Raw genomic sequence first — 27,399 nt, 5'->3', positions numbered from 1 at the left:
GCTCCTTATCTTGGTTTAGACACGATCACTCACTGTGGTCTCAGTGTTTCTCCACACAAGTTCTGCAACAGCTCTGGTCCCTGGTTCTTAGTCTCCTGGAGAAAAAGACAGTGTGCATTCTTCATGACTTTTGGCAATTCTATATTGACCTTTTACTGATTTTTATCTCTACTGGAAGCTTCAGTGGATCTGGGCTCCATGTAGGCCAATTCTTACATCTGATTTGTTCAATTTGCCTGACATGTATTTGCTAACTGTTTTTTTGAGTTGTTCTAATTCTTACTGTCATTTGCCATGTTCATCTTTGGCTCTTCTACAGTATCTACACCTAGTCTCCCTAGATTTTCCTATTGTCTCTAATTTTCTCATTAATTGATGCCATTTTCCCATAAAGTTTACTTCTTTTAAAATCTCTGCTCTCACCAAGAGTAGTCCCCAATTTTTTCTGTTTCAAAGTCCTGCTGCTTTGGGGGACAGTACCTCTAGGTCCCTGTTTATTGTGTCTACTTCTCATTTCAACTGCAAACTTAAATGCTAATACATCATCTGGCACAAAGAAAACACTCAAAACAGATATTCATTGAACAAGTATCTACTGTGAGTCTCATGAATAATCAAGGCTTTCAAAAAAAGTAGCTCTTCCCATATCTCCTGACCTTCTTTGATGTCTCACCATTTATGTGTCCGAGAAGACAGACTTAAGTTAACTCAACGAATATCTATCGAGTAACTGTAAGTGCAGAATTAAAAAAAAAAAAAATAAGTTCACCATTGTACTTGTCCTTAATCAGACATGTAGTGTAATAATTTTTAAATACACAATTAATAATTTTAAGTACACGATTACCTGTAAGACAGAATGCCATAAGAAAGGTTTATATAAAGAACTACAAAAGTTTAAGGAAGAGCCTATTCCTAATTATGCTATTTGGAGAGACCTTGTAGAGAAAATACATCTTTAAGTAAGAATTTTATGATAGGTGGGAGTTTGACAGGAAGAGATCATAGGGTATGTTCTAGTAGAATAGAATAAGATGAGCAAAGGCATGGGGGTGGGAAAGTGTGGACTTACTTAGGAAATGGCTTGATTAAAATGCAGAGTAAAATTGAGATTCTACCGGGAAATGAAATGAAACTTAAGCAAGAAAAGAACTTATAGCGTGTCTTGAATGGCAATTAGGGATTTTGTTTTTAAACAATCAGATAACAGTGAACCATGGGACAGAAAAATAACATGAACAATTACTATTTAACATATAATAAATCAGAATATGGAGAGATTCTATAATTGGATAATTAGAGGTACTATTTTTTGAGGACCTACCATATAATAGACGTTGTGCTGGATGCCCTAAGTGGACATTAGCTTTCTTTTTTTTTTCTTTTCTTTTCTTTTTTTTTGTCTGCCAAAAAGACCTAACTCCAGATAAAAATAATTTGAGTGGATGTGATTGATATGTGACAATGGTACAATTTGTATGGAATGCATAATAGATTGAAGATCCTCTAAACATTCCAGACCGTTCTATAGTGAGCAATGTAGCAAAATTCTCTTTCAATACCAGTGAACTGCATATCATCCAAAAGACATACAACTATTTTTCAATTCCAACAAAATCCTAGAACCTACTGAGGATACATTTACCAAATATAAATTTGGAGCTTTGTCAAATACGTAATAGAAAAGTTGAGTTTGTCATGCTTCTAAAAACACGGTAAAGCGGGAAGGTTATGAGATCTTGCTTCCTGGCAATTGTTATCAGTTTGGACTCAAATAAACTCATAAAAATTCTCAAGTAAATAAATAAGTACACAGTAAAGGAAGTATGCAATGCTCTTTAGAAAATTGCTGATGATATAAGTAAGGATATAGTTTCTAGAATGCAAGCCAAAGGTATACTTTAAAGAGTACCTACTTTTGAATTTACTTTTCCAAGTTATAATTTGGTACAATGTTCTATATAAATTAGTCTTTTAAGCAATATGATGCAAACGCCAAAATTCATTATACATAATGCCCTTGGAAACAATTAAAGGAACCAATAAGTTCTTTAAAAAACAAAAAGTGACATTGACAAAATATATTATTGATGCCAAGTGAATTTTTCAGTCTCTAAGTCTGATGGCAACTTCTCCAACCTAGAAAATTAAAAGAAAGAAAGCGCAACACTCATGTCAACTGTGATTTATGAATCTTACATCAGCTCTTTTCCTATCTAAATGTAGTTTCAAATCAATTTTTTCTTTTTCTGTATTGGATACAGCAAGATTATGTTTCAAAGAAAGGTTTATTCTACAGAGAATTTTGTGGTCTTTTCAGTATCCTAGCTCACACCTATAATTTAAAGAATTATGAATAAAATACACCTGTATAGTCATACGTAAACATTTATAATTGAAATTAAGTGATGAACACAATAAGGAATGTGACATTGACGTAAACTAAGTTATGGAGAATTAACAACCTTAAGTAGTTTTCTAAACTGTAGTATGAGGCTCCTGTTTTAATAGCGTAATATATTTACAGTAATAATTTACTAGACACATTTTCAAATACTATCTAGTTCTCAGGATTTTTTAACTCCTATTTTTAATTTTGCCAGTATCAGTTACTAGAAGAGAACATAGCTTCTCAAATTTAATATTAAAAACTTAAGATCTACAACAGCATTTGAAAGATGACTGTCAAATCTAGTGATAATGTCTATACAAAATGACAATATTAGAACTAGTTAGCATTAAAATACTCATAAAAGTTTCATTTCCATGAAAGCAAGATGTGTAATATTTTATAAGAAATGATTATATCCTAGTAACTTTTTGTACATATTTATTGTAATTAAAAATCCAATTTTCCTATTATTTGTCTTTAATAATTTGATCTGTATACTTTATACAGATGGAATTCATGTTTGTTCTAAACGTTACTGAAAAATAATTTGCTGAGTTTAATTTTTTAACTTGAAAAAAACATTTTTTAAATTCAAAGATGGTTTATGAGCTAGGTAACCGTGAAAATAATCCTCTTCTAGGGGTTATATGACCAAGAGAAATATGGAATTGAAAAGACAAAGGGTAGAAGGAGAAAAGATCACTAGAAAGAAGTGTCAATAGAATTAAACTTATAGAGCTTAATGTCAAAAACAAGTAGGAACAATTATTATAGCCACACTAACACAGACGAAAGGCAACTTCATATAATAAAAGAAAGGGGACTTACATTACGCAACCTGGATTTCTGCCCTGGCTCAAGCACTGTACATCACTTAGCCTGGGTGAGCGTCTACTGATGCGTCTGTAAAATGGGAATGATAATCTCAACCTCACAAGATTGTGTTAGTATACAAGAGGGATGCAAAAGCCCTTAGAAAACATTATATTTTACATATTCTGATGTATGCACATTTTACATTATTTTTAAATGAAAATTTTTTAAAATCCACAAGAATTTGTTCACCTATTTTTCTCCAACTTCTCCCTCTATAATAAAGGAAATTTTCATTCCCTTGAAAATAGTGGTGGCATTCCCCTGTGGTGATAGCGATATCAAGCCCATTTTAAAACGAAGAAATAATGATTGCAGAAGTTTAAAGACATACCCTAGAGTTGTGGCTACATAACTTCATAAATATCTGAACAGCAATGAAATCATCAGTTAATCCAAAATTTTTCCTTCATCACATAAAGTTTCAAGGGGCTTGCATCAAAATAATCATGTGTTTGACTCAATCTCTCAACCTTTATCTAGGTAATATCATATTATTTAATATGTTTTGTAAAAATGACCCTAGCGATCTTACTCCAGAAGCACAAACCATTCTGGTTGTTGTTTTCTGGCTTAATGACACTATCATAGAAAATAACGGAGAAAGGGGATGACATCCTCAACAGAAAGGAAGTCTACTCTTTAAAAGCTACTAAACAGTGGCTAATAAGTTTTTTTGTTTGTCCTGCTTTGAATTTCTAAGGGCTCTAAACTACTGGTGGAGATGTAACTTCACCTGTGGGTTGTGAAACAATTCCTAGTGACCAGGTTCTGAAAGGTCACTGCCCCACGTCAAATAAAAGAGAGCAAGATGCAAAACTCCTGAAGAGACACTTTGACTGACAGAACTTCCTGGAGGTGAGTCTGACTTCAGAGAAGGAGCGGCAGTGACAGGTGTGTGCCATGACCTGGCACTTGGTGGGAGGCAGGGATGTAGGAACAGCTGCAAGGCTGCAGGAGTTGCAGAGGCTTAGGACTCGGGAAAATCTTCAGAAATAACACTTGCATTAGAAGATAGGGTCGTCCCTCCGGAAGACGGTAAGTGCTCAGCCAATTCCAGCCTCTCTCTTAGCTGCCTTTTAGGGTGTCAGATTCCTTACCTCTGTACTCAAGAGCTAACTGGATACAGATTGTAGGAAAGGAAATATACCATCAGAGTTCTTGATAATAACAAAGTGATCCTAATTATCCCTTAGAATAATAAAAAATTCAGTCTTTGTCTTTGGTTTTGTGTAAAATCTGCAAAAATCTGGAAGATAGCCAGCACCACAGAAGTTTGATCTACATTTTGACTTTCTACCCAGATAATCAGTGACTTGTAGACCTGCCTGTTATCATGGGACCTTGTTCTCACAATTTAGTCCAAGTGAAGACAGACAAAGGGGATCAGAAAAGTTTTACTGTACACTGAACAATTTCCAATTTGGGTTCACAGCAAAAAAAAAAAAAAAGAAAGAAAAGAACATCTCCTAACTTCAAAATGAAGAAAACTGAGAGGCCATGCATCTAGTCACGATGATAGCAATGATCATCTATTTCATGGGTAAAGAGGCTAACTCCTCAACCTGCCATTATTTAACACAAACCTGTGTGGTCCGAAGGAATCAGATGGAAATTCTTTTGGCTCTACCTCCAAGATTCAGGATGTTCTACATAAGGTGCCTACTATTTTTCATTTACTAGGATCAGAATAAGACCCTACATTGCACTAGTCCTTATAAGAACCTCAAAGTCTCCCAAACTATACTGGATGTTCTTCCTCTTCCTAGCACACACTCTAAGAAATCATTCATTCATTCATTCATTCATTCATTCATTCATTCATGCATGCATGCATGCATGCATGCATGCACTCATTCTTATGTGATTTCCTGTGTTCTGCTGCTATGATAGATGCTGGGTGTACAATGGTGCACAAGATATGACAGCCGTGAAGCCCTCCTTTTTGGGAGAATGTGAAATAAGAGAAAATATAAAATAAACAGCCTAAGCTGTCAATTACAGTCATTAAAATCCAGAAAGGTAAAGATATACTAGAGACGTCTGACAGAGTACTTTTATGGTCACCGGAGTCCCTCCTGGGACTAGACTGTCCCGGTTCAAATTGGAGCAGTAACAATGCCGCACCAACATACTTAGATTTTCTGCTGTGAAGATAACCAGGTGCAGAAAGACACGAGATTGTACAGGGAGAACTGGAAGCAGGAAAAATGATCATCAGGGATGTTACATCAGAATGAGAACTCATATTGTCTATGGCAAGACTCATAAAGCACCATTAACACAGTTTTTGAAAAATCAATTCTGGTAACAGCCAGCTTGTTATAACAATACAACCAGACACTGCACAAGTCACTTTATAGGCATTACCCCATTTAATCTTCACAATAACTTTAAAGGACAGATGTTAATATCATTTGTACTTTGAAGATGAAGAGACTGAAGTGTATAGAGACGAAGTTGTCAAGGTCACACAGCTGGTAAATAGCGAGGTGACGGTCCCAGGTCTGCTCGACTCCAGCACTCAAGTTCTTAATCCTACTAGGCTTTACTGCCAATTTTGTGGGCCAATCAGTATGATTGTGTTTTCAGAAACCAGAGATCGGTGCTTTTGGTGTCTGTAACCACAGCTTTAATTCTGAGCATACCTGAACTCTTTATAGGCTAAGCCAAGTGTCACCCATGTAATTTTTATTTGAATCAGCAAAACTGTTAGAGTTGTCCCAACCACAGAAACCTGGTAGATTCAGAGAATTAGCTAGAAATTATTCTGGGTGGAATTCTCTTTTTCCTTCTAGTATCATTGAGGTCATTCTTCCATATACTGAGGGTGCCAAAAAAATGTATACAAATGGACACTTTGGTCAACGTTGGTCAAGCAGTAGTTCGCCGTAATCAGAAGTGTCTGGATGCTGATGGTAAGTAACCATTTTGAGCACCTCTTGTAATTGCAGAAGTCAAACGTGACTGGTATTCATCTTTTGTTATTGGTATATATTAATAGTTTTTTCCTTTCTTAAAATGTGTATACATTTTTTGGCACCCTCTGTATATAAGAAGCTTGACCTGAGAAAAGTCATTTACTGGTTTGTCCTGAGTTCACTGGGATTGTCAGTGACAAGATCACAACTGGTTCATGGTCCTGTGACAAGAAGCAAGCCGAGACTTATGTAATCACTGATAAATACAAGGAGATCTAAGTGCTAGCCTCTCTTCCCTGCAAGATAAAGAGACAGTTCCCTTTTCTGTGCCTTAGCCACATCATGGAGGAATTAATAGCTAGATTCCTACCTACTAAAGATTTTAAGAAAATTAAATGAGATTGTGGAACATAAATACATTGAAAAAGCATAAAACGGTCTATAACAAATTGTCCGAGTTGCTATAAGACATCTAGTCATTCCCCAAGGTTTACGCCTGGGTTATGTCACTCTCTCCTCTCACATGCAAAGTACTCTAAAATGTTCCCTCTTTCCAGGGCCTGAAACAGAAGCTGTTTCCACTTTTAAAATAACATTTTCCAATTTTAAATATAGTGCATATCCATTTTATAAAAAATTGAAAAACAAAAAAGTAGAAAAAAAGTGAAAAATCAATTTTAACCCTACCAATTAAAACAAATCTCAGATAATATTTGGGCACTTTATACATTATATGCATTACACTGTTAGAAGCTTTTATACCCTGCTTCATTGTGATACAAACATCTGCCTTCTAAAACATGATTGTCACAATGTATCCATTTATCTTTGATATTTAGATGGTTACCAATTTTTCATCATTGTAAGTATCACTGTGATAAACATGCTTACATATAATTCATTGTGTGTAACTTATTACTTCCTTAGGGTTAAAATATTTTAAACCCCTACTTACACATTGCCAGACTGCATTCCAGAGAGAAAGCCTTCTAATTTATATACTCGCACAAACTACTTACAAAAGTATTCACCTTGTAATTTCATGGTCAACACTGGACTGTCTTCCTTCCTTTCTTCTTTCCCTTCCTTCTTCTCTCCCTCCCTCCTTCCATTTCTTTCTTCCTTCCGTTCTCTTTTGTTCTTTTTCTTTCCTTCTTTCTCTTTCCTTCCTTCCTTCCTTCCTTCCTTCCTTCCTTCCTTCCTTCCTTCCTTCCTTCCTTCCTTTTTCTCTTTCTTTCTTTCTTATTATCTGTGAATTTGATAGTTTTACAACAGCAACTATTTGTTTACATTTAATTAGATAGATCTTTATCTGTATTTTATAGCCATTTGAAATTTTTGTGGGTTTTTCTGAGTCTTTGTATTTTATGTTAACACTTTCTATAACATGCAGAATTATTTTTCTAGTTTTTTAATGATATGCTATACATATATTTGTTATCATTATGAAATTCAGTATTAAAAGTTTTGCTTTGTGATTTTTCCATTTTCATTTAAATTCTGAAGTTTTATGCTGAAATCACACAAATAGTCACCCATATTCTGTTCTTGCAGCTTTATGTTTTACATGAACTTATTTATCATGCTGGATTTTATTCTGGTGTATGCTGTGCTATAAGGCTTTAACTTTTCTCCCAAAATAAGCAACCAATTGCTTCAGCATCACTTTCAAATCCTATTCCTTTTATACATTGAATTAAGATGTTACCTTTATCATGTTCTAAGTGCACGTTTATGCTAAGTTCTGTTTCTTGGCTGCTTACTCTGTTCCATGAATCAGTCTATATATTCCTGCACCAATACCACCTTATTTGCATCACTGATATTTAATAATCACTTCCATCAGAAATTTGCCATGGTTAAAAGGTTTGGAGTTTGCCTTCAAACAGGCTGTGGTGGTTTTAAAATATGTTTATAATTCTTTGATACTCCTTCTTTTATAAGGCTCCCTAATCTCCCTCTTTTTCTGCATGGACTATACTTAGAAACTTATTTCTAGCAAATAGAATGTGGCAGAAGTGATAACATATGATTATTGAGGTTGGGCCATAAAAGACATTGTGGCTGCAGCCTCTCCCTCCGATTACTCACTCTAAGACAAGGTGTCATGTCCTGAGATCAAGAAGCCCCACAGAAACCTCCACGTGGGAAAAAGGAACCCTCATACACTGTTGGTGGGAATGCAGATTGGTGCAGTCGCTATGGAAGGCAGTGTGGAGGTTCCTCAAAAAATTACGAATAGAATTACCATATGACCCAGCAATCCCGCTCCTGGGTATCTACCCAAAAAAATCTGAAAACATTTATCCATAAAGACACATGTGCTCCAATGTTCATTGCAGCTTTGTTTACGGTGGCCAAGACATGGAAACAACCAAAGCGTCCTCTGGCTAGATGACTGGATAAAGAAGCTGTGGTATATATACATAATGGAATACTATTCTGCCATAAGAAAAGATGAAATAGTGCCATTTGCGCCAACATGGATGGATCTTGAGATCATAATGCTAGGCGAAATAAGTCAGACAGAAAAAGCAGAGAACCATGTGATTTCACTGATATGTGGTATATAAAACTGAAAACAACAAAGGAACAAGACAAACAAATGAAGACACGAAAACTCATAGACAGAGACAATAGTTTAGTGGTGACCAGAGGGTAAGAGGGGAGGAGGATGGTAGATGAGGGTAAGGGGGATCAAATATATGGTGATGGAAAGACAACTGACTCTGAGTGGTGAGCACACAATGTGATATATAGATAATGTATTACAGAATTGTCCACCTGAAACCTATGTGACTTTACTAACAATTGTCACCCCAATAAACTTCAATTAAAAAAAAAAAGGTCCATGTGGGGAGGAATTGATGCCTCTTGCCAAGAGCCATGTAAGCGAACCATTGTGGGCACAGAGCCTCCAGCCCCAGTCAAGCCTTCAGATGACTGGAGCCCTACGGGACATTTTGACTGCAACCTCCTGAAACACTCAAAGCCAGAAACACACAACGAAGCTGTTCCTAGATGCCTGATCCTCCTACGCTTTGTGAGATAAATGATTTTTGTTTTTAGCTGTGTTTTGGGGTAATTTTTTGTGCAGGAACAGATAATAAACACAAGATGTTAGTGAACATAGCCCCATTATCTTAGGATTGGAATGAACATAGCAACCACCGTCAAGCTGAATTTTTTTGGGGGGGCTTCACATGCACATAGCCTATACTCCACCATGGACATCAGGGCATGTCCTTACCAAAGATTTCATACACCCTGACATTACAAAGATTTCCCAGGTCTCCTCTAATTCTGTCCCGTCCTCACACACCATTATATACATAGGTGGTGGTGCTGGTGGTGGTGGTGACTTTTTAAGGGGTGAGAGATATTTACAAGATCTGACTTTGGTTTCAAGAGGTTTCTTGGCCTGTCTTATCCAAAAAGTCTAGTCTTCCGCTCTTTGGCTCCCATGGCAGATGTAGGTTCCAAAAAGGACTGCAATGACATATCCCTTCCCATATGCTCTCCTCACATTGTGATGCTGGCAATCCGGAGGTGGGGTCCACCTTCCCTCCCCTTGAGTTTGGGTGGACCTGTAACTCCAGCAGAAGTGATGCTATGTCACTTTCGAGACTAGGTCATAAAGGGGATACACCTCCAACCGGCCCTTCTGGGATACTTGCTCTTGGAACCCAGCCACCATGTTGTCAAGAAAGAAACCACATAGAAAGCCCACATGTAAGTAAGTGCTCTGGCTGAACATCCCACCAGGTCCCAGCCGACAATGAGAACCAACTGCTAGATAATAAGTAAAACTTCAGATGATTCCAGCAACCAACCATGGAGTCACGGAGTCACTCCCAGGCTTCAAGCAGTCCCAGCTAAAGCCCCCTGCAGCTGAGATGAGCTGTTCCCATGGTGTCCCGGCCAAATTAGAGATTCACTAGAGAAATAAATCATTAGTTATTTTAGTTCACTAAATTCAGGACGGTTTGTTATATGCATTTGACAACTGCAACATCCCCAATTAACCAGCGAAATCCTAAATGCCTTGTGTTTTACTTTATAGGTACCCTAACTCACCTAGTAGGGAAGAAACGGAAGAAACCCTTCATGCAGACATCCCCTCAATCAACATTTCCCTGTCTTAAATATCAGTTCATAGGTGAGGGAAGCAAGTATGCCTGAGTTCCTAAATATCCTTGTACTTTTTTACATCCGGCTTCTGTATGATTTGTTAATAGAATGCCTCAAGACTTTTAAGTGTTCATGGAATTTTGACTAAGTTTCAGACTTTGTTGAACAAGCCTCTCTTCCTTTTGCAAGGTTTGTCCAGAGATACAGCCAAGGTCCCTCCAGTATAGAAGTCTCAGCGAACAGTCTGATCTCTCTTTGCTTTTCCTAGTTGCCCCAGGAAAAGACCAGAAACTAGAAGCTAACCTCCCTTCCCTCACTTGGGTGTGGGGAAATACAGAAGTCCAACTAATGCCAGAAACACACCACCAGTAAGCCCTTAAGCACAGGGAATGCCAGGGTATGAAACGGGGAGTTAGGCAGAGAGGCTGTTTAGGCTTTTACAGGATTTCTTCCCTTACTTCCTACCCTTCTTAGTGTTCCCCCTCACCCTCCATTTCTTTTTTTTTTATTTTTCCTCACTCTCCATTTCTTTAGCACCAGCTATTGCCAGTAAAATGGGCAAGGATATATATTGAATGGGATGCTGCCGCCCAACCCTGTTCTGGTGCCTCTACAGCAACAACAAGAAACCAAGGCAGGGAGATATGAAAGGATACTTGAGGAGGACCTGGGCCTACAAGGTATAGTGTATGAAGACACTTCCTATGAACTAGTAGGTCATTTTTCATTTTGTCATTTTTCTATATATTGGTTTATGATTAAAAGAACTCAGAAATGTTTGAACGATTAACATTAAGTGTGGAAGTAGATGATGAGGTGAGAAAATGTGGAATAAGAAATACTATATAGTTTCTGCCCTCCATCACTTCTTCTCAGTGGGACCGGCCCAGGAAGGAGGGAATCATCATCCCTTTCCCGGGTAATACAGATAAATGACGAGAGGAATAGTTTCTTATGCCCCCATCCCAGCCCTGCAATGTCAGAGAATCAAAAGGAAATAATGGAAGCCATGGCACTATAAGAACCCCCCCCTCCCCACCCAGCAGCTCCTCTTACCAGTTCAGTAACAGAAATATGTGCTAAAAACTGTCTTTCTGCTTTTATCTTCCAATGCCATGATCTACCCTGGAAAACCACATTTCCTCACCTCTAAGTGACAACCAATCACATAGTAACACAAGAGGGATGTTCCTACAACCTGTTCTTACGATCAAGGCCTGGTCAGCACTGGGCTGCCCCTTCTGGGATCTACGGCAGGAGGGTGGGCCTCTGTTCTCATTCATTCATGATTCTCCTTTTATGACCTTCCATAGTTTCAACTAGTGAAATCTTCTATTTTTCGTCTTTAAATAATACACAAAACAAATAAACTTTAAAATGTTTTCTCACTATACCACCAAAAATCATTTTGGATACCCCCCAATAATTCACACATACAGATAGTAGCTGAAAAATGCCCCCAACGATATCCATGTCCGAATCCCAGAAACTGTGAAGACCACTTTATCTGGTAAAAAGGGATTTTGGACGTGATTAAGGATCCTGAGATGGAGAAATTACCCTGAATTATCAGAGTCTTTATAAGAGGGAGGTAGGAGGGTGAGAGAGAAAAAAGTGACAACAGGAGAATGAGATAGGGAGAGGGAGAGAGTTTGGAAGATGCTATGCTGCTGGCTTTGAAGATGAAGATGGGGCCAGAAGCAAGCAACATCTAGAAGCTAAAAAAAAAAAAGTTAAGAAAACAGATTCTCTCCAGAAGGAACCTAGTACTGCAACCCACTTTAGACACCAACCGACCTCCCGAACTTTAAGAGAACAAGTCTGTGCTGCTTTAAGCCACTAAGTTTGCAGTAATTTGTTACAACAGCAACAGAGAACTAATACACTACAGTTCAGCACTAACTCTGACCTTATAAACAACCTAGGCCTTGCTCATGACTTTTTGCATAACAGATTCTGAACATTTCACATAATAGATTTTCAACAAATACATACTGAATTGAATCCCCTAAAAAAATTAATGTTCAATATAAATAAGTTTGCCAAAATAAATAAAGTTTCCAAATTAAAAACATGACTCAAATATATTATGGGCATGTGTCACTTACTTATCACATTGAGAGAACCAGCAGGATGATAAAGCTGGTTCTTACATTTTCAAGAGAGAATACAAGAAACTATGAACTATACATAGAGAGAAAAAAAATGCTGTAATAACACTCAAAAATTAAATATAATGCAAGTAAATGTCTGCCAGGGCAATAAAATGTCCCCTTTGGGATTATCCTTTCTACCAAAATGAAATCATTTCCACTGGACAAAAATAATTTGCAACTTATCGTCTACAAATTAATATCTAATTTTAATGAGTCTGGGACCTCATTAATAATAAATACTAAGTTAAAATCACCTCCCCTAGAACGTCAACAAAAGGCCCTGCAGACTTGTTGGGTAACGCTGAAAGGGCACAAAATAATCCTTTTTCCTTATTTTCAAATTCTGTAGTTTTTCTAAACAGATTTATTCTCAGTGAGTAATAAACTGCTCTAAAATTTTGTGGCTTAAAACCACAACCATTCTATTATCACGATTTTATGGTCAGCAATTTGGAAAAGACTCAGTTGAGTAATTCTTCTGATCTATATGGTGTAGAATCACTTGATACTTGGCTGGTAGCTGAGCTGGTCTAGACGGTCCAAGACGGCTTCACTCACACTCACGTATCTAGTGTCTTGAATGGGATGTCTGCTAAGCTGGATACAGTTGGACTCCTCCTTCTCTCCATGAGTCTTAGGGCCTTTCCATGCGATCTTCTTCAACAAGGCAATTGAGCATCTTACATGGACTTATACAGTAGCCCTCATTTACCCGCAGTTTCACTTTCCAGTTTCAGTTACCCACGGCCAACAGTGGTCCAAAAATATTAAATGGAAAATTCCAGAAATAAACAATTCATAAGATTTATTTGTGCACCATTCTGAGTAGCTCCGTCATCAATCTGCGACATTAATCATAACTTTGTCCAGTCTCCACATTGTATGTGCCTCCCCACCCATTAGTCACGTGTCAGCCAATCCAGTTTTCACATCAACTGTTGCAGTATCTCAGTGCTTGTGTTCAAGTCAGCCTTATTTTACTTAAAGATGGCCCCAAAACGCAAGAGTCGTGCTGCTAGCAATTCAAATATGCCAAAAAGAGGCCGCAAAGCACTTCCTTTAAGTGTAAAAGTGAGTACAGTACAATAAGATATTTTGAAAGAGACAGAGAGACCATATTCATGCAACTTTTATTACACTAAATGTATTATAATTGTCCTATTTTATTACTACTTATTGTTAATCTTACTGCACCTAATTTATGAATTAAACTTGATCACAGGTACGTATACATAGGAAAAAAAATAGAATATATAAGGTTCAGTACTGTGTAGTTTCAGGCATCCACTGGGGGTCTTGGAACATACGCCCTTGGAGAAGAGGCGACTGCTGTACTGCCAATCTTCTTAAAGACTAGAGCCAGAACTGGCATAGCATTGCCTCGCCCATACTCCACTGGTCATAGCACTCACAGTCTAGTACAGATTCAAAGAGAAGGAGAAATAGAACCCACCTTGATAGGATTCTTTAGCGTAAGAATCTGTGGCTATGTTTAATGCACCCCAAGTTTTGCCTTGTAAATTTTTATTTTTATTATATTACTAATCCTTGTGTCCTAAGATTTGTTGCACCAATGGTTCCCGCAACTGTCTGGGATGTCTGTCACAACTACGTGAGAAATGACCCTTCGGGCAGCCCACCATTCTCTCTCTCCCTCTCTATAACCCTCTGCAAGCACTTGAGGAAAATGTCTTGAAGCGACTGCTTTCAAAGTATAGTCCCAGAACCAGCAGCATCAGCACCATCTGCGAACTTGCAATTCTCAGGTCCCACTTCAGACCTACTGAATCAGAAACGGGATGAGTGAGACTCATCAGTCTGTGTTTTAACAAGCCCTCTGGGTGATGCTGAGAACCACTGTTTTAGAGCTATATGTTACTTAATGAAAATTAATACTATCTTAAACTAGTCTCACAGGAAAGTAAAATTTATGTGGTTTTTACCATAATTTTAAAAAACAGAAAGATGTATCCAGCCTGTAAATACCACAATGGATTACTTGCAGCTTCCAGAGCAAGGACAGGCAATGTCAAAGAAAGCCCAGTAGCTCTCTCTAACTGATATCCTCTCTCAGCTGTCAAAAGCCTCTTCCACCTACCCGGCATACAGGAGAGATTTTCTTCCACCCATGGAAGGGATACTCTCCAGAGACATCATACCATATTTCTAACGGATCACTTGTGAGAAGAACTCTTACCCACTCCATCTTAATAATGGGCCTATTACACAGCTAAAAAAAAAAAAAGGGGTAATTTTGTTGATCCTCTCTATGACACCTTGTTTTCTGTCTCTTTCATTTTTGCTCTCCATTATTTCTTTCCTTCTATTTTCTTTGAGTTTATCCTATAGTTCACTTACATTCAGGCTTTCCTACTTTCTTATATAAACTTATACGTGCATCCTAAAAACATTTTCTGCCTTCCACTATGTTTTTTTAAGTAGCCCGTGGCTTATAGGTGTGTTTTCTTGTAAACTTCTGACTTCTAACAATAATGATCAGAAAACATGACCTGCACCATCAAGGATCAGCTAACTCTTTCTGTAAAGGGCCAGGTAGTAAGCATTTTAGGATATGCTAGCCCAACGGTCTCTAAGGTAAGAACTCAACTCTGCCTTTGTTGCCCTATAGAAAACAAAGACAGTATGTAAATAAATGAGGGTGGCTGTACCCAACAAAACTTTTCTTACAAAAACAGGCAACTGGCCAAATCCAGCCAAGGGGCATAGTTTGCCCACCCTTGGTCTATATGGCAACAATCCTTTGGTCACTGTTAAGACATGCTGTTCCCTGACATAAGAAGTTTTATAATATTCCATAAATGCTTGAAAACAAATTATCATCTTCTCCTTGGCCTGCTCCACTTCTTTAAGGTTCAGATCTGGCTTATGTAAATATTTGCTTTTGTTAAACTGTCACAGTGATTAAGAGATTGGGTGTTTGGAATCGGACCTCAGTTGCCAGCTTTGCCACTTATCATTGAGTGGTTGGGGGGAAATTATTTAACATCTCTAATCCTCAGGTTCCTCATCTATAAAGTGGAAAAAATAATAGTACCTACTTCATGGGGTTGGCATAAGGAAGGATTTGATCAAATAATCCATATAAAGCCCCTAGCAGATTGCCAGGCAGACTTCCATTATCATTATTAGTAGTATTGGCACGATCATGCCATTGAACTACTAGTCTGTGAGGCAGGTTTCATTAAACCCATTTAAAAAAGAAAATTAAGGCTCAGACGTATTTAGATAGCTTGCCCCAAATGAAAGCCAGTGACACAAGCACTGCTTCCCACCCAGAACGTCTACTTCCAAATCCAAAGTTTCCAGCACTCAGACTCGGATTAATCCAATCACACTAACATGAAAGGAATTTACAGTACACCATTCTAAGGCGAGGCTGCATTTTAAGACACCCGGAATAAGGAGTTGCTGCGAAAGGCACAATAATTCCTTCTTCCCCGTGGAAGTGCAGTCCCTAGGGGGAAAGAGATAATTCCGTGAGCCTAACGGTCTGCAAGGGCATGAGAGGACCCGCGCGGACGTTAACAAACCATCAAACAGACTTCTGGAATCAGGATGCCAAGGCTTACAACCTGGGCAGTTTTCTGGGCTTGATCCACTAAGGAAGTGGTGTCACCCAGCGGCGCGCTCCGGCTGGCGCTTCTCAGCCTCTGTGACCTTGCCGCCCAGGGCTGTGCTGCCCTTTTTGGCTCTCCCGCTCCACGTGCCTTGAGCTCCTGGCGCCTGAAAACATCACCCTGGTAGAACCTTCCGGAATAAGCCTTCGACTTTTTCAAAAAACGGACGCCGTCGCCACTTTGGGACACATAAATCACAGCTCTGACCTGCTGTTGATTCAGCGGGTGACGTGCCGCTGAAAGTGGCGACGAATGCAGCCCCTTTGGATGACCTGAACTTTAAAATTATTTTGTCCCTCTACTTGGCGTATATTATTTATCGTGAGGACCGCCGAACAGCCCGAAGACCGTGCTAGACGTTGGAAAAATAGCCCAGGAAGCTCCACTTCTCCTAGCCCAGACTAAGCCTGGGACTCTTCAAAGCCATATCCTGTGACAATCACAAGGCTTTTCTCCACCCCGACGGTGACGGAAAACTCGTGACTCAAACCTGAACGCCGGGGCGGGCACACAGAACCCGGGGGCGGAGCTGCAAGGCCGAAAGCGAAGAAGCCCCCGACGGGCAGCGCGTGCGCAGTCCCCCGCCACGGGACCTCCTTCCCGCCGCGGAGACTAGGAAGCGGACGCCAAATCTGTCCTCGCGCAGACGCCGCGCCGGGCGCCGAAAGAGGCGGACGCCCTCCCCTAGGCGCGCCTGCGCACGTTCCCACGCACGCTCCGGCGTACGGCGGCGGCCAGGGGTCGCGAGCCGGTGGAGGACCCACGCGCGGAGGAGCCCGGGGAGTCAACGCTTCTTCCCTCCCTCCCCACTCCCCTCCCCGCTCCCTCCCCCCCCTCCCCAAGAATGTTCCGCTACGAGGTGAGCTGTTGCGACCGGAAGTGGCCCCTCCCTCCTTCACGCGCCCCTTCTCGTCGCTCATCCCCCGCGCGTTTTTCCCGTGCTCCTGGGGAGGGTGGGGGCAGGCGGTGAGACCCTGGGGGCCAAGAGGAGTATATTGGGCCTAGGCTCGTGGGTTTAATCCGAGAGCTGTGAGCCGGCTTCAGGGGGCGGGACTGTTCTATCAGTTGCCGCTGGGGAGAGTTGGCCTCTGTTTTGGGGTGGGGAGGACCCGTTAAGTGCCGTAACCCGACCACCCGCCAGCCCCACCCCGGGAGGAGCGGCGCAGGGGACCACATTGCACCCATCCCGTGGCTCTTCTTGAGGAAGAGTCACCCGGGAAAGCCCAGGACGTTTCCCGCCCGGGACCCGGAACCACCTCCCTTCCAGTTACACACACCCGTACACACGGGCAACCATCGGGTCAAGGGGGCCTGGACTTGCCCTTTGACTGGGGCCGTAGACTGTTTACTGAATTGGGCTCCGAGTTGGGAGGGGGCGTGTCCAGCAGAAGTTCCTTCTGAGCGAGTGGAGGGAGATAAGAGTTTGGTGATGGTCCCGGTAATGGAGCAATAGTTGAGAGTCCTGACCCTGTCACTAATTCACTATATGACCTTGAGCGACTCCTAGTCTCTGGACATAAACTTTCTGGATTTGTAGAATAAAAGAGCTGATCTGGATAATCCCGAAGAGTCTTCCCAATTTAAAAACCAGTGATTTGTTTAAGTCGATCTATGTGATTTGGGAAGGAGTGCTGCTGGGTGCTGCCTTTTATGTAGAGGCAGTTGCATGCCTGCTTTGTGTAAATTTGGACTTAAGGGGGGTAGAATGGCCCTTTGGGCTAACCTTTCCTTTGGGAACAGCCTCGCTAAGAGGTAGCTAGGCAAAGGAGATCGCACTCTGCCTACTGAGACTGGAATGCCGATTCTGAGTCTTTGAAAATTGCGGCCACGTATACTTGATAGGAAATGGTTTAAAACCCAACTAACTTCATGTAAACATGGATAGAGATGAGATGCTGTAGGCAGTTGCCAAAAAAAAAAAAATTCCTTGGCAAATCAAATTGGAGGGGAGGGGAATGTTTAAAATAGAACCCACCTAAATTGTTAGGGTCATATTTAGCATTGTTCAGCAGTCCACACTCTGCCTAAATCTGTACCTCATTTGATCCTTGCAACTATGAGGTAGATGGTATTGTTCCTGTATTACAACTTAAGAGACTGAGGCTGAGAGCCTACCAAAGCCTGAGACACAATAGGTGCTCAAGAGGTAATATTTAATGCATTAATCTCAAAGAATGACTTGCCCAAGTTCACACCACTTGTAAGAAGGGAGCCAGAACTTGAACTTGCCATATCACAACTTTTTGAGGGTTCACTTAATTGTGGTTGAAATTCTACCTTTCTGTTTTATAACCAGAGTTTGGACCTATAGAAAACAGAAGGGAAGAAAGATGGAAAATGAAGAGAAAGCTTTAAAAGGGAATAATAAAATAGTTAAAAAGATGACCTGAACATGGGGAAGATGAGAATTTTGTTGAAAAATACACATAAAACTGAAATAAAATAATAAAGTGTTCATTTTCTGTTGTCATTACTATTCTAACCAGTGATGTAAAGAAGTTGGCAGGCCATCAGGCCCTAAAGAAATGCTCTTATTAGATTCCTGTTAAATAGAGAAATGGGATGTTTTAGGGAAAAGGTTAAATGAAATAAGGTATAGGAAAGAGAAACTGAAAGAAGATACTGAAATTTTCCAACATTGGAGAAATTGGGGGATAGAAAAAAAATGCCATCTTTACAGAAAGTCATAATGGATTTAGAACATTTTTAAATGAGGTTGTGAACTTCATGAACAGCTAAATCTCTTTCTTTAGTCTTTGGAGGATTGTCCTCTGGATGAAGATGAGGATGCATTTCAGGGCCTGGGAGAGGAAGATGAAGAGATTGATCAATTCAATGATGATACATTTGGGTCAGGTGCAGTTGGTAAGTGACATCTTTCTCTTGTAATATCATCTTGATCTCTTGCACTTTTCAAATGTTCTCTTTTTTAAGTGCTTTGTCTTATTAGAAGTAATCTTAGTCACTGATTTAGCAAAATATTCTATTCTTGGTTTTAGAATAGTCTAGTCTTGACTGGGATGCTGTACCCTTTTCCTCTGGGCCTCTTTTTGCCTCACTTATAAAACCAGGTGTTCTCTAAGCCCTGTCTCTTCCAGCTATGTGATCTATTGCTGTAGATTGACACTGGAAGGAATTCAAATGGTTATAGAAGTAGACATTTTACAAAGGTTAAAATAATCCTTGAAGAAGAAAATTTTTATTTGTGGATCATGTAACTTAAGGAAAACTAGTGGACTAGGAGAAAACTCAGATGCGGATATGTATGTGTTAAAATTCAGTTGATCAATAATGTATATCGTATGGCCCTGCTATTATAGTATCTTCAATAAAATAAAAATCTTTTTCTTTTTTTTTTAATTTATTGGGGTGACAATTGTTAGTAAAAGTACATAGATTTCAGGTGTACAATTCTGTATTACATCATCTATAAATCCCATTGTGTATTCACCACCCAGAGTCAGTTCTTCCGTCACCATGTATTTGATCCCCCTTAAAAATCTTTTTATTCCAAGAATTTTGGTTATAATAAGTCTTCATAAGTTAGAAAAGTGCTATGCACAGATGAAATTTTCCCACCCTGAATATAAATAAATATTCTAGGAATTGGAAAAGGTTATAAAAAGTTAAAGAGCCAAACTATACTTAAGAGGCCATAGAGTTATCACAGAGTTATGATTACTGAGATGGGAAATTTAGAGAGCAAGCTTATATGATCAAGTTTGAAAATTAGAGATCCTAGAACAAGTACACTAATAAGTTAAAATTAAACTGTACTTTTTAAAAAATGAATAGGTAAGACTCAATGCAAATATTTTTGCTGTGACTGTTGATATTGAAAATAGCAACAGCTCTTTTGGTTGGGATGTGTAAATGTGTATGATTTCTTTAGAATCAAGCACTCTGTCTATGCAATAAATATTCAAAGTTAAGTAATAAGAAGAGGAAATTTAGCAGTAGTGGGTAATCCCCAAAAGAAGAGGTCTTAAAACTGTTATAATGGTTACTGGTTTTACAGTGGCTGAAACAGCTTAAATTTATTAAAACTTGACTGAGTTGAATGAACTGGCAAAAATGAAAGAGTATACTATTGTTGGTCAGAGTTTACATAGTTCAGTGAGCTTGAAACTGCCACTAAGCAGGGAGAGAAGTGTTTAAGGTAGAAGATAGACCCATACAGAAGGGGAACCAAAGACCTTTTGTATTATAGCCATTGTTTAAGAAATAAGATTGTCCAAGAGGATGATATGATCTAAGATGCAGCTCTCTCTCTATGGAGATCACAGGGCAAAGCAATAGAATCGAATGAGGAAAGCAGGGAACCGATGTGAGCTGCAAATTGTTTTTGGAAGTTAGTAATAACCTATAGAATACAATAGAAGCGCAAGCATTCTGTACTTGTTTCTAGAACTTTTTCTTTTAAAATATTGTACTGAATGTTACCATTTTTAAGAAAATTCCTCAGTATTAAGATGAAGTTGATGGAATTGCTTTATAGATATTATATTAAGGTGAGGCAGCATAGCAATATGTCCTCAGTTTTGAACCTGAATGGAGGAGGAATAGTCTTTCCTTCTCACTGATTTCCAGAGTTCTATAGACAGTCTTTTTTCCCTGAGTTTCTGTGTTCCCCACAAGATGGGGGAAATACTGCCTTAAAAGGATGCTAGAGTGTGCAGAATTGTGTTTTATATGATAGAAAGAAAGAAAAGTCCACATGCATTGAAAAAGCCCCTGGAGTTACACAGCAAAGGACAGGTGGTAGAAAGCAAAGGCAGTGCAGTAGCACGTGGTGAGCCCACTTCCTACCCTGGAGCCTGAAGGTGAGTAAGAAGGACTTCTTGGTCAACAAAGTTCATAATGCAGAAAAGACTTCCAAATGTGATCCCTTTAAAATTCAATATACTTGAATTGTAAAGTTCAAACCTTAATTCCTGGTGACATCTTGATCTAAATACTATAAGAGTTTGTGAAAGGGCAATTGCTTTTGAAGTCAACCCTTGACTTGTGTAATACACCTCTACAAGTAGCCGTACAGCGGGTATAAAGAGTTTAAACCAGGAGATGAAATGTCAGGCCTTTGACACATGCTTTGGTTTGATGGTTTCTAATTCAAAGAGTGACCGTCTTGAATGAATCCTGTTAGTACAGTAGTTATTTTAAGTCACTGGCTACAAATGCTCTGATGTCACCTTTCCTTAAGAAACTAGTCACTGTCTTCTGCGTGGAAAAATGTTTGCATCATCTTAGAGCAATAAGTGGGCCACAGTAATCTCAGCTCATTCTCTAAAAATAAAAGCTTACACTTAACAAAGTGCTTACTACTTACCAGGCGTCACTCTAAATGTTTCACATATAATCCTCACAGCAACTTTGTGAGAGGTAGGTATTATCATTAGGAAAGTGATAGAGAGGTTAAGTAAGTATAAACACAGTGTAAACTTCCAGTTATGTTAAAACAGTCTTCGAGGAATCTTGGGGAATCTCTTGCCTCCGTGTGGAATGGAAGGACTTCCCATTTGATCTACTTCCCTTTTATTGATAGCTGCTGTAATCTTTAGGGACTGCGATTACTTTAAAGTTAAATCACTTCTACTACCTTATCATTTTGTTCTTATTCAAAAATATCCCTAAGAACAGACTTGAGGAGAATTATTACAAGTGTGAAATGATAGGAGCAACCAGGAATTCAGTAACCCACGTACGTGTATGGGTTAATGAGTTGAAGGAAAACAGCTATCCCTTGCCCTCCGTTTCTGTTATTCTTTTTCCTACCCTTTATCATTTTAACCAGTGTGGCTTGAGATCCAGTGTTGGCATATCTAAGTCCTATATTTTTAGGTCATTTGAAAAAAATGCAGAGTGAAGGAAGTATTCTCTTGCAGTCAGGGCTTGCAGTCTCTGACATTGATTTTTCACAAAAGCAAGAAAAGCCTGAACCGATGATGATGGTATTCTGTGGCATAGATTTCTTTGCTTTCATATTTGAAACAATAACACTTTGCAGCAGAGCCATTCTCACAGAATGTGGCTATTTAACCAGTGTTTTTAAAATGTAATTATTAAGTTGATCTTTGGTAGGAGCTGGTAAAGTTAGTAAAGGTGAGCATGGGAAGTGGTGAATGAAAACAATGCAAATTAGAACTCTTCTGCATTAGACTCAATCCATTAACAAATTAACTTCTTAAATTTAGAACATAAATGTAAAAAAATTCCTTACTTGGGATTATAGACTCCCATTTTTTGGTATTGCTGAGTTAGTAAAATTACGAAAAAGTAATTTGTCTTTTAAAAACTTTCTCAGTTTACTCTTCCTCAGCAAACATGACACAAATATTAATCTCACACTTGATTTTTAATTACACTATTCTTTAAGAATTTTTTTCAGATAAATGATAATTTAAATTAATATTATAATTTTCATCTAAGGTGGATTTTTTCCTTTACCACAAATAATACATTCAAATCTACCACAGTGCCCAAAGACTACACAGTGGTTCTGAACACACCAAATCATAAATGTGGAAGTCCCCCTTCCCTTACGTTTTGGACCACTAGTGTTGTGTGATGTGATACATTGTTATGTAATCAAAATAGCAAATTTTAAATGTTTATAATCTGACCTTGAAAGGGACTTAGCCTACTTAAATATTTGCTTAAGAGATTAAGATGTGTGTAATATTCGTTACAGTTATTAATTGAAAATTTGCAAATAATCCAAGTGTCCATCAGTAGGGGATAAGTTAAATTAGTTTTATCGATAGAATAGAATCTTATATAGATATTGAAAAGAATGAGATGATATTCTCAGTAGTTACGCATGTATGAAATGATGTCCAAGGTATATTGCTTAAGTAAAAAAGAAACAAGTTAAACTTTATAGTTTGCAATTTAAAAATTTTAACATGGAATTATTGGAAACTCACTTTCTTCTAAGTCACATATTTGTGTGATGTAACATGTTGTTGTTTTTTTAAGTATAACCATTTATTATACTCTTAGTGTATACCATGCATTTTTTTTTCTTGTCATGGTGCCTCCAGTTCTTCCTTCTCCTTTCTTCTAATGAGGTACATTGGAAATGTTTCTGTGTTATAAAGGGAATCACCTGTTGCCGCTCTGTTGAAATTTATAAGACATAAGAAACAAAACAACTTAGGATACAATATATAACATACGAAAGAATACATTTTTTTTTTTGTGTGTGTGTGTGTGTGGATTAGAGAGTAGTGCGTGTTTAGATGAGGTGAAGGTAGAATTAAAATGGAAAGATTATTTAGGGAAAGCCTCGGTGAAGAGGGAAAGGTGTCTGAATTTGAATACTGAGAGGAGCAAAATAGTGAGTAGAGCTTTTATGATGGAAGCAGAATGGTATAGTGAGATTGAGGAACCCTGGAATAAGAGAAGTGATGGAAGTAAGGTCAGGTTCTAGAGAAGCTGGTGAAGATACTCATCTATGCTGTAGCGGGACTCAAAAATAATGCTGTGTCACCATAAAAATGAGCCAGCGACCGAGTGCCAGTGCTACAGACCATACAGTAGCGTGCAGGAATAGCAGTGACATCATTACAACAGAAGAGAGGCTGACCCCAGGCCAACTCCCCATCACCTTTGCCCTGGCGTATTTCATTAGCCACCTGGCTGGCCTCCGCGCTTCCAGTATTGCTGCCCTCCCCCACCCTATTCCAATCTGTTTTCAGCACAGCAGCCAGAGTGATTCTCTCAAAAAGTTCAAGCCACATCAAAACCTCCAGTGACCCCTCATTTCAATCCATGTTGTCCCACGAGGCCCTGAGGGAGCTGCCTCCTACTTCCTCTCTGACCTCATTTTCTTTTCCTCTCCTCCCTTGATCATTCCAATCTAAACACGGTCCTTTATGTTTCTCAACATTGTCAGCCTCTCATTGTAAGACCTTTATACTGACTCCCTCTGCCTGGAACGTAGCTAACTATCTTGCTCTTCAATCTTTTGCTCAGATGTCACCCTCCCAATGAAATGTACCTGTGACCATCCTATTTAAAGTTTTCAGTCTGCCTGTCTTCATATTTCTGTAGCATTTCATCTTCAAATATAGTATCTAATTATTCATTATGTTTATTGTGTATTATCTGTCTCTTCCCTGCTTGAAGGAAAGCTGTAGGAGGGCAGGGACCCTTGTCTGTTGTGTACACTTATGTATCCTCTGCACCTAAAACACTGCTTGTCGCATAATAGATGTTCAATAAATAGTAATTGAAATGAATGGATTCACGAGCTTGTAAAGAAAATGGCAGTTTTAATCTTAAGAGAAAGTTGTGTGATAGTGCAATGAGCTTTAACTTTAAAGACTTTGCCTGAAATGTCATAGAAATTCAAAGTGAACAGTTTAGAAATGGGTTTTAGAATATAGTTTGGACACCGTTGATAATGTATTAAGGTATTACTCTAAATGCTTGAATTTTATTCCTGGTACGATGTGATTTGCTCTTAATAATGAAAAGCCCACTTTAACATGCCCCTTAGTTTAAACCTTATTTCCTATCTCTAAGTGGAAATTTAACCTTTTACCTATCTTCTGGAGTTGAAATTATTCACTTGGTTAACGGAAGAATTTTATATAACTTCTTGTTCCAATATGAACTATATTTCTTTTTTATGATTTCCTTACAGATGATGATTGGCAGGAAGCACATGAGCGACTAGCTGAATTGGAAGAGAAGCTACCAGTGACAGTCAACGAACAAACAGGCAATGGAGAAAGGGATGAAATAGATTTGTTGGGTGACCATGAGGAGAATCTGGCAGAAAGGCTGAGTAAGATGGTGATTGAAAATGAACTAGAAGATCCAGCTATCATGAGGGCAGTGCAGACCAGGCCAGTTTTGCAAGTGAGTAAGTTACTCTGGTTTGAGCACTGTAGCAGACTAATAGTAATTAAAGTGAAGTATTGAGCTTTGCCATTTTATTTCATCTGCTATAATGAGAGAATTACATATGCCATAGAAAATTGTTAATATAATTCCTGATAGCAGTTCTAGAGACGAAGTTGGGAAATAGTGTATATCCTGGAACACTATAATTTCTTATTCTTAAGCAGTTAAGGCTCTTTTGGAGCCTTGCTCACCTCTTAAAACCACATAAGTCATGCAGGGGGCCCACAGTATTCCAGACTTTGTATATGTTTTCCTTTTTTGTTAGTCCCAACCAGGAAGTCTCAATTCCAGCATCTGGGATGGATCTGAAGTTCTGAGGCGAATCCGAGGACCACTGCTTGCTCAGGTATCAAACATTTTATATAAAATTCCTACTGTGCGAAAATTTCAAGTTGGCCCCTGTTGTCATCCTTTCCTTACAGAAACATAGAATTGGATAGCATTTGCCAGTCTTATGTGGATTACTTCACCCAGCACTCAGTGTACTGGTTGGTTGTACCTTTCCAGCCTCCATGGTAGTGCTTGCTTGACTGTGCTTTACTTTGAAATGGTTGAAAAGAAGCCATTGGAACTCGAATTTTTCAGCTTAAGATTCGAATTACTTCAAAAGTCATTTCTAGGCAAAACTGTAAGGATGGAGAACAGATCAGTGTTTGCCAGTGGTTGGGGTGATAGGAGAGGGGGACTACAAAGGGACGATATGAAGGAAGTCTGGGGAGTGATAAAACGTTCTGTGTCTTGATTGTGGTGGTAGACCCACGACTTTGCACTTATTAAAACTTGGAGAACTATACAGAGCAAATTTTACTAGATATGAAATAAAAATAAATAAAATTTTAAAAAATAGTTTCTTGCTATTTTTGGCCACTGTAGAGATTATTAAAACATTGCAAGTTAGCTAATGTGTTTCCTATTGCCTCAATTAGGAGATGCCTGCGGTGTCTGTATTAGAATATGCCTTGCCTCAGAGGCCCCCCCAGGGCCCAGAAGATGATCGGGACCTTTCTGAGCGTGCACTACCAAGGAGGTCCACTTCACCTATCATCGGGAGTCCTCCTGTTAGAGCTGTCCCCATAGGCACCCCACCTAAGCAGATGGCTGTCCCCAGCTTCAACCAACAGGTACCTCTCATTAACGGGCACTCAGCCCAGGATATTGGGAATCTGGGCAAAATTATTTGGGAAATTGGTGATGCTGGGAGGAGGGTGGAAGTTCGGGTAGGCATTAGATTAGAAAGCAAACTAGCCAATTAGAGGAGAAGTTAGTGCCAATAAGAGACACATTCCCTAATGCCCTTTGCTGGTGCTGCTCCTGTCGCTGCTGCTTTTTAATTGGGGGAAAAAGGGTAGTTAACCACATTTAGTGTATATACCTTTTAAAAGTGTTTTGCTGGCTGCCCAAAACATTGGCAGAGAGGTAACTGAAAGCTGGGGGGAGTGGGAACACACAGCATTGTCCACATCCCTTTTTACCCTTAAGATATCCCTGCTTTCCCTAGAGCCTGTGCAGTCCTGTTCCATAGACTTTCCTCCACCTGAAACCAGCAGCTGAAAAGGAAGGCCAATTTGGAAGGTATGGGGGGAGGGTGGTGTTGGTATGGCCTAGTTAGGCTCAGTATCCTATGAAATGGTGGAGTCACAAAGTATCACACAAGAGCTGAGCATGGCGGCCATATCACAGGGGCTTCAGAATAGGACTTAGTTAATCCTCCAGCTTTCTTATCATTCCTTCTCCCTCACTGCTACCAAAATATATCCTCTTGGAGAGAATTTGCAAGTCCGAATATCTGCTGGTACCTCCCTCAGATAGCATGGAAGGGTGGGGATAACTGGAGAATTAGCTAAATCTTCCTCAGTTAAAAGTGGCACATTGCTTGATATTTGTGAGAGGAAGTGACCAGAGGTTGTGTATGTGAGCCCATAGCCATAGCAATTTGCTTAGAAGTAGGGCTTTGCATTGAGTTCTGTGTCTGCCAGTACTCGAGGGGAGGGACTGTAGGTGGAGGAAAAACTGACCTCATTGAGTGTAGTTGTACATATGTTTGTCCTGATAGATTCTGTGTCCGAAGCCTGTCCATGTTCGGCCCCCAATGCCACCACGGTATCCTGCTCCCTATGGTGAGAGGATGTCTCCAAACCAGCTCTGCAATGTCCCGGTATGTCACTCTACAACCTGATTACAGTGTGCAGTCTGTATTTTCTCATCGCTACCTGTGTGATCACTATACTAGTATATTGGCGTTTCCTAAATTATACATATTTTTTCTATCTCCCTTCTTGAATTTCTGGAGCTTCTGGTTCCCAGGTCAGAGACATGGTATATCATGTTCAGTTGTTTCTTACCTCAATTCTTTAAAAAATCTAAATTCAGCATGG

At 39.3% G+C, this 27,399-nt stretch overlaps 1 protein-coding gene and 1 long non-coding RNA gene across 2 annotated transcripts in view; one reads left to right on the top strand and one right to left on the bottom strand.

The window, feature by feature from the left end:
• Positions 1-16,741, bottom strand: LOC141572273 (uncharacterized). The gene is made up of 3 exons (XR_012497598.2): positions 16,602-16,741; positions 3,221-3,295; positions 1-95 (listed from the first exon to the last, which is right to left on the bottom strand). It is a non-coding gene; the product is annotated as an uncharacterized LOC141572273 (long non-coding RNA).
• A 77-nt stretch (positions 16,742-16,818) lies between these two features.
• The window catches only part of PATL1 (PAT1 homolog 1, processing body mRNA decay factor), a 28,556-nt gene continuing 17,975 nt past the window's right edge, over positions 16,819-27,399 (top strand). Inside the window, exons 1-6 of the mRNA XM_074336430.2 lie at positions 16,819-16,970; positions 18,865-18,976; positions 24,762-24,979; positions 25,290-25,370; positions 25,951-26,145; positions 27,078-27,179. Of these exons, the coding sequence (XP_074192531.1) occupies positions 16,956-16,970; positions 18,865-18,976; positions 24,762-24,979; positions 25,290-25,370; positions 25,951-26,145; positions 27,078-27,179 (723 nt within the window). The 5' untranslated portion in view covers positions 16,819-16,955. The remainder of the gene's footprint in view (positions 16,971-18,864; positions 18,977-24,761; positions 24,980-25,289; positions 25,371-25,950; positions 26,146-27,077; positions 27,180-27,399) is intronic.

The sequence above is a fragment of the Rhinolophus sinicus genome, chromosome 14 (assembly GCF_057876585.1).
Source record: "Rhinolophus sinicus isolate RSI-liver-muscle chromosome 14, RSI-T2T, whole genome shotgun sequence".
Classification (NCBI taxonomy): Eukaryota; Metazoa; Chordata; class Mammalia; order Chiroptera; family Rhinolophidae; genus Rhinolophus; species Rhinolophus sinicus.
Note: the sequence above shows the minus strand (reverse complement) of the source record. Positions and strands in the feature narration are given on the sequence as shown.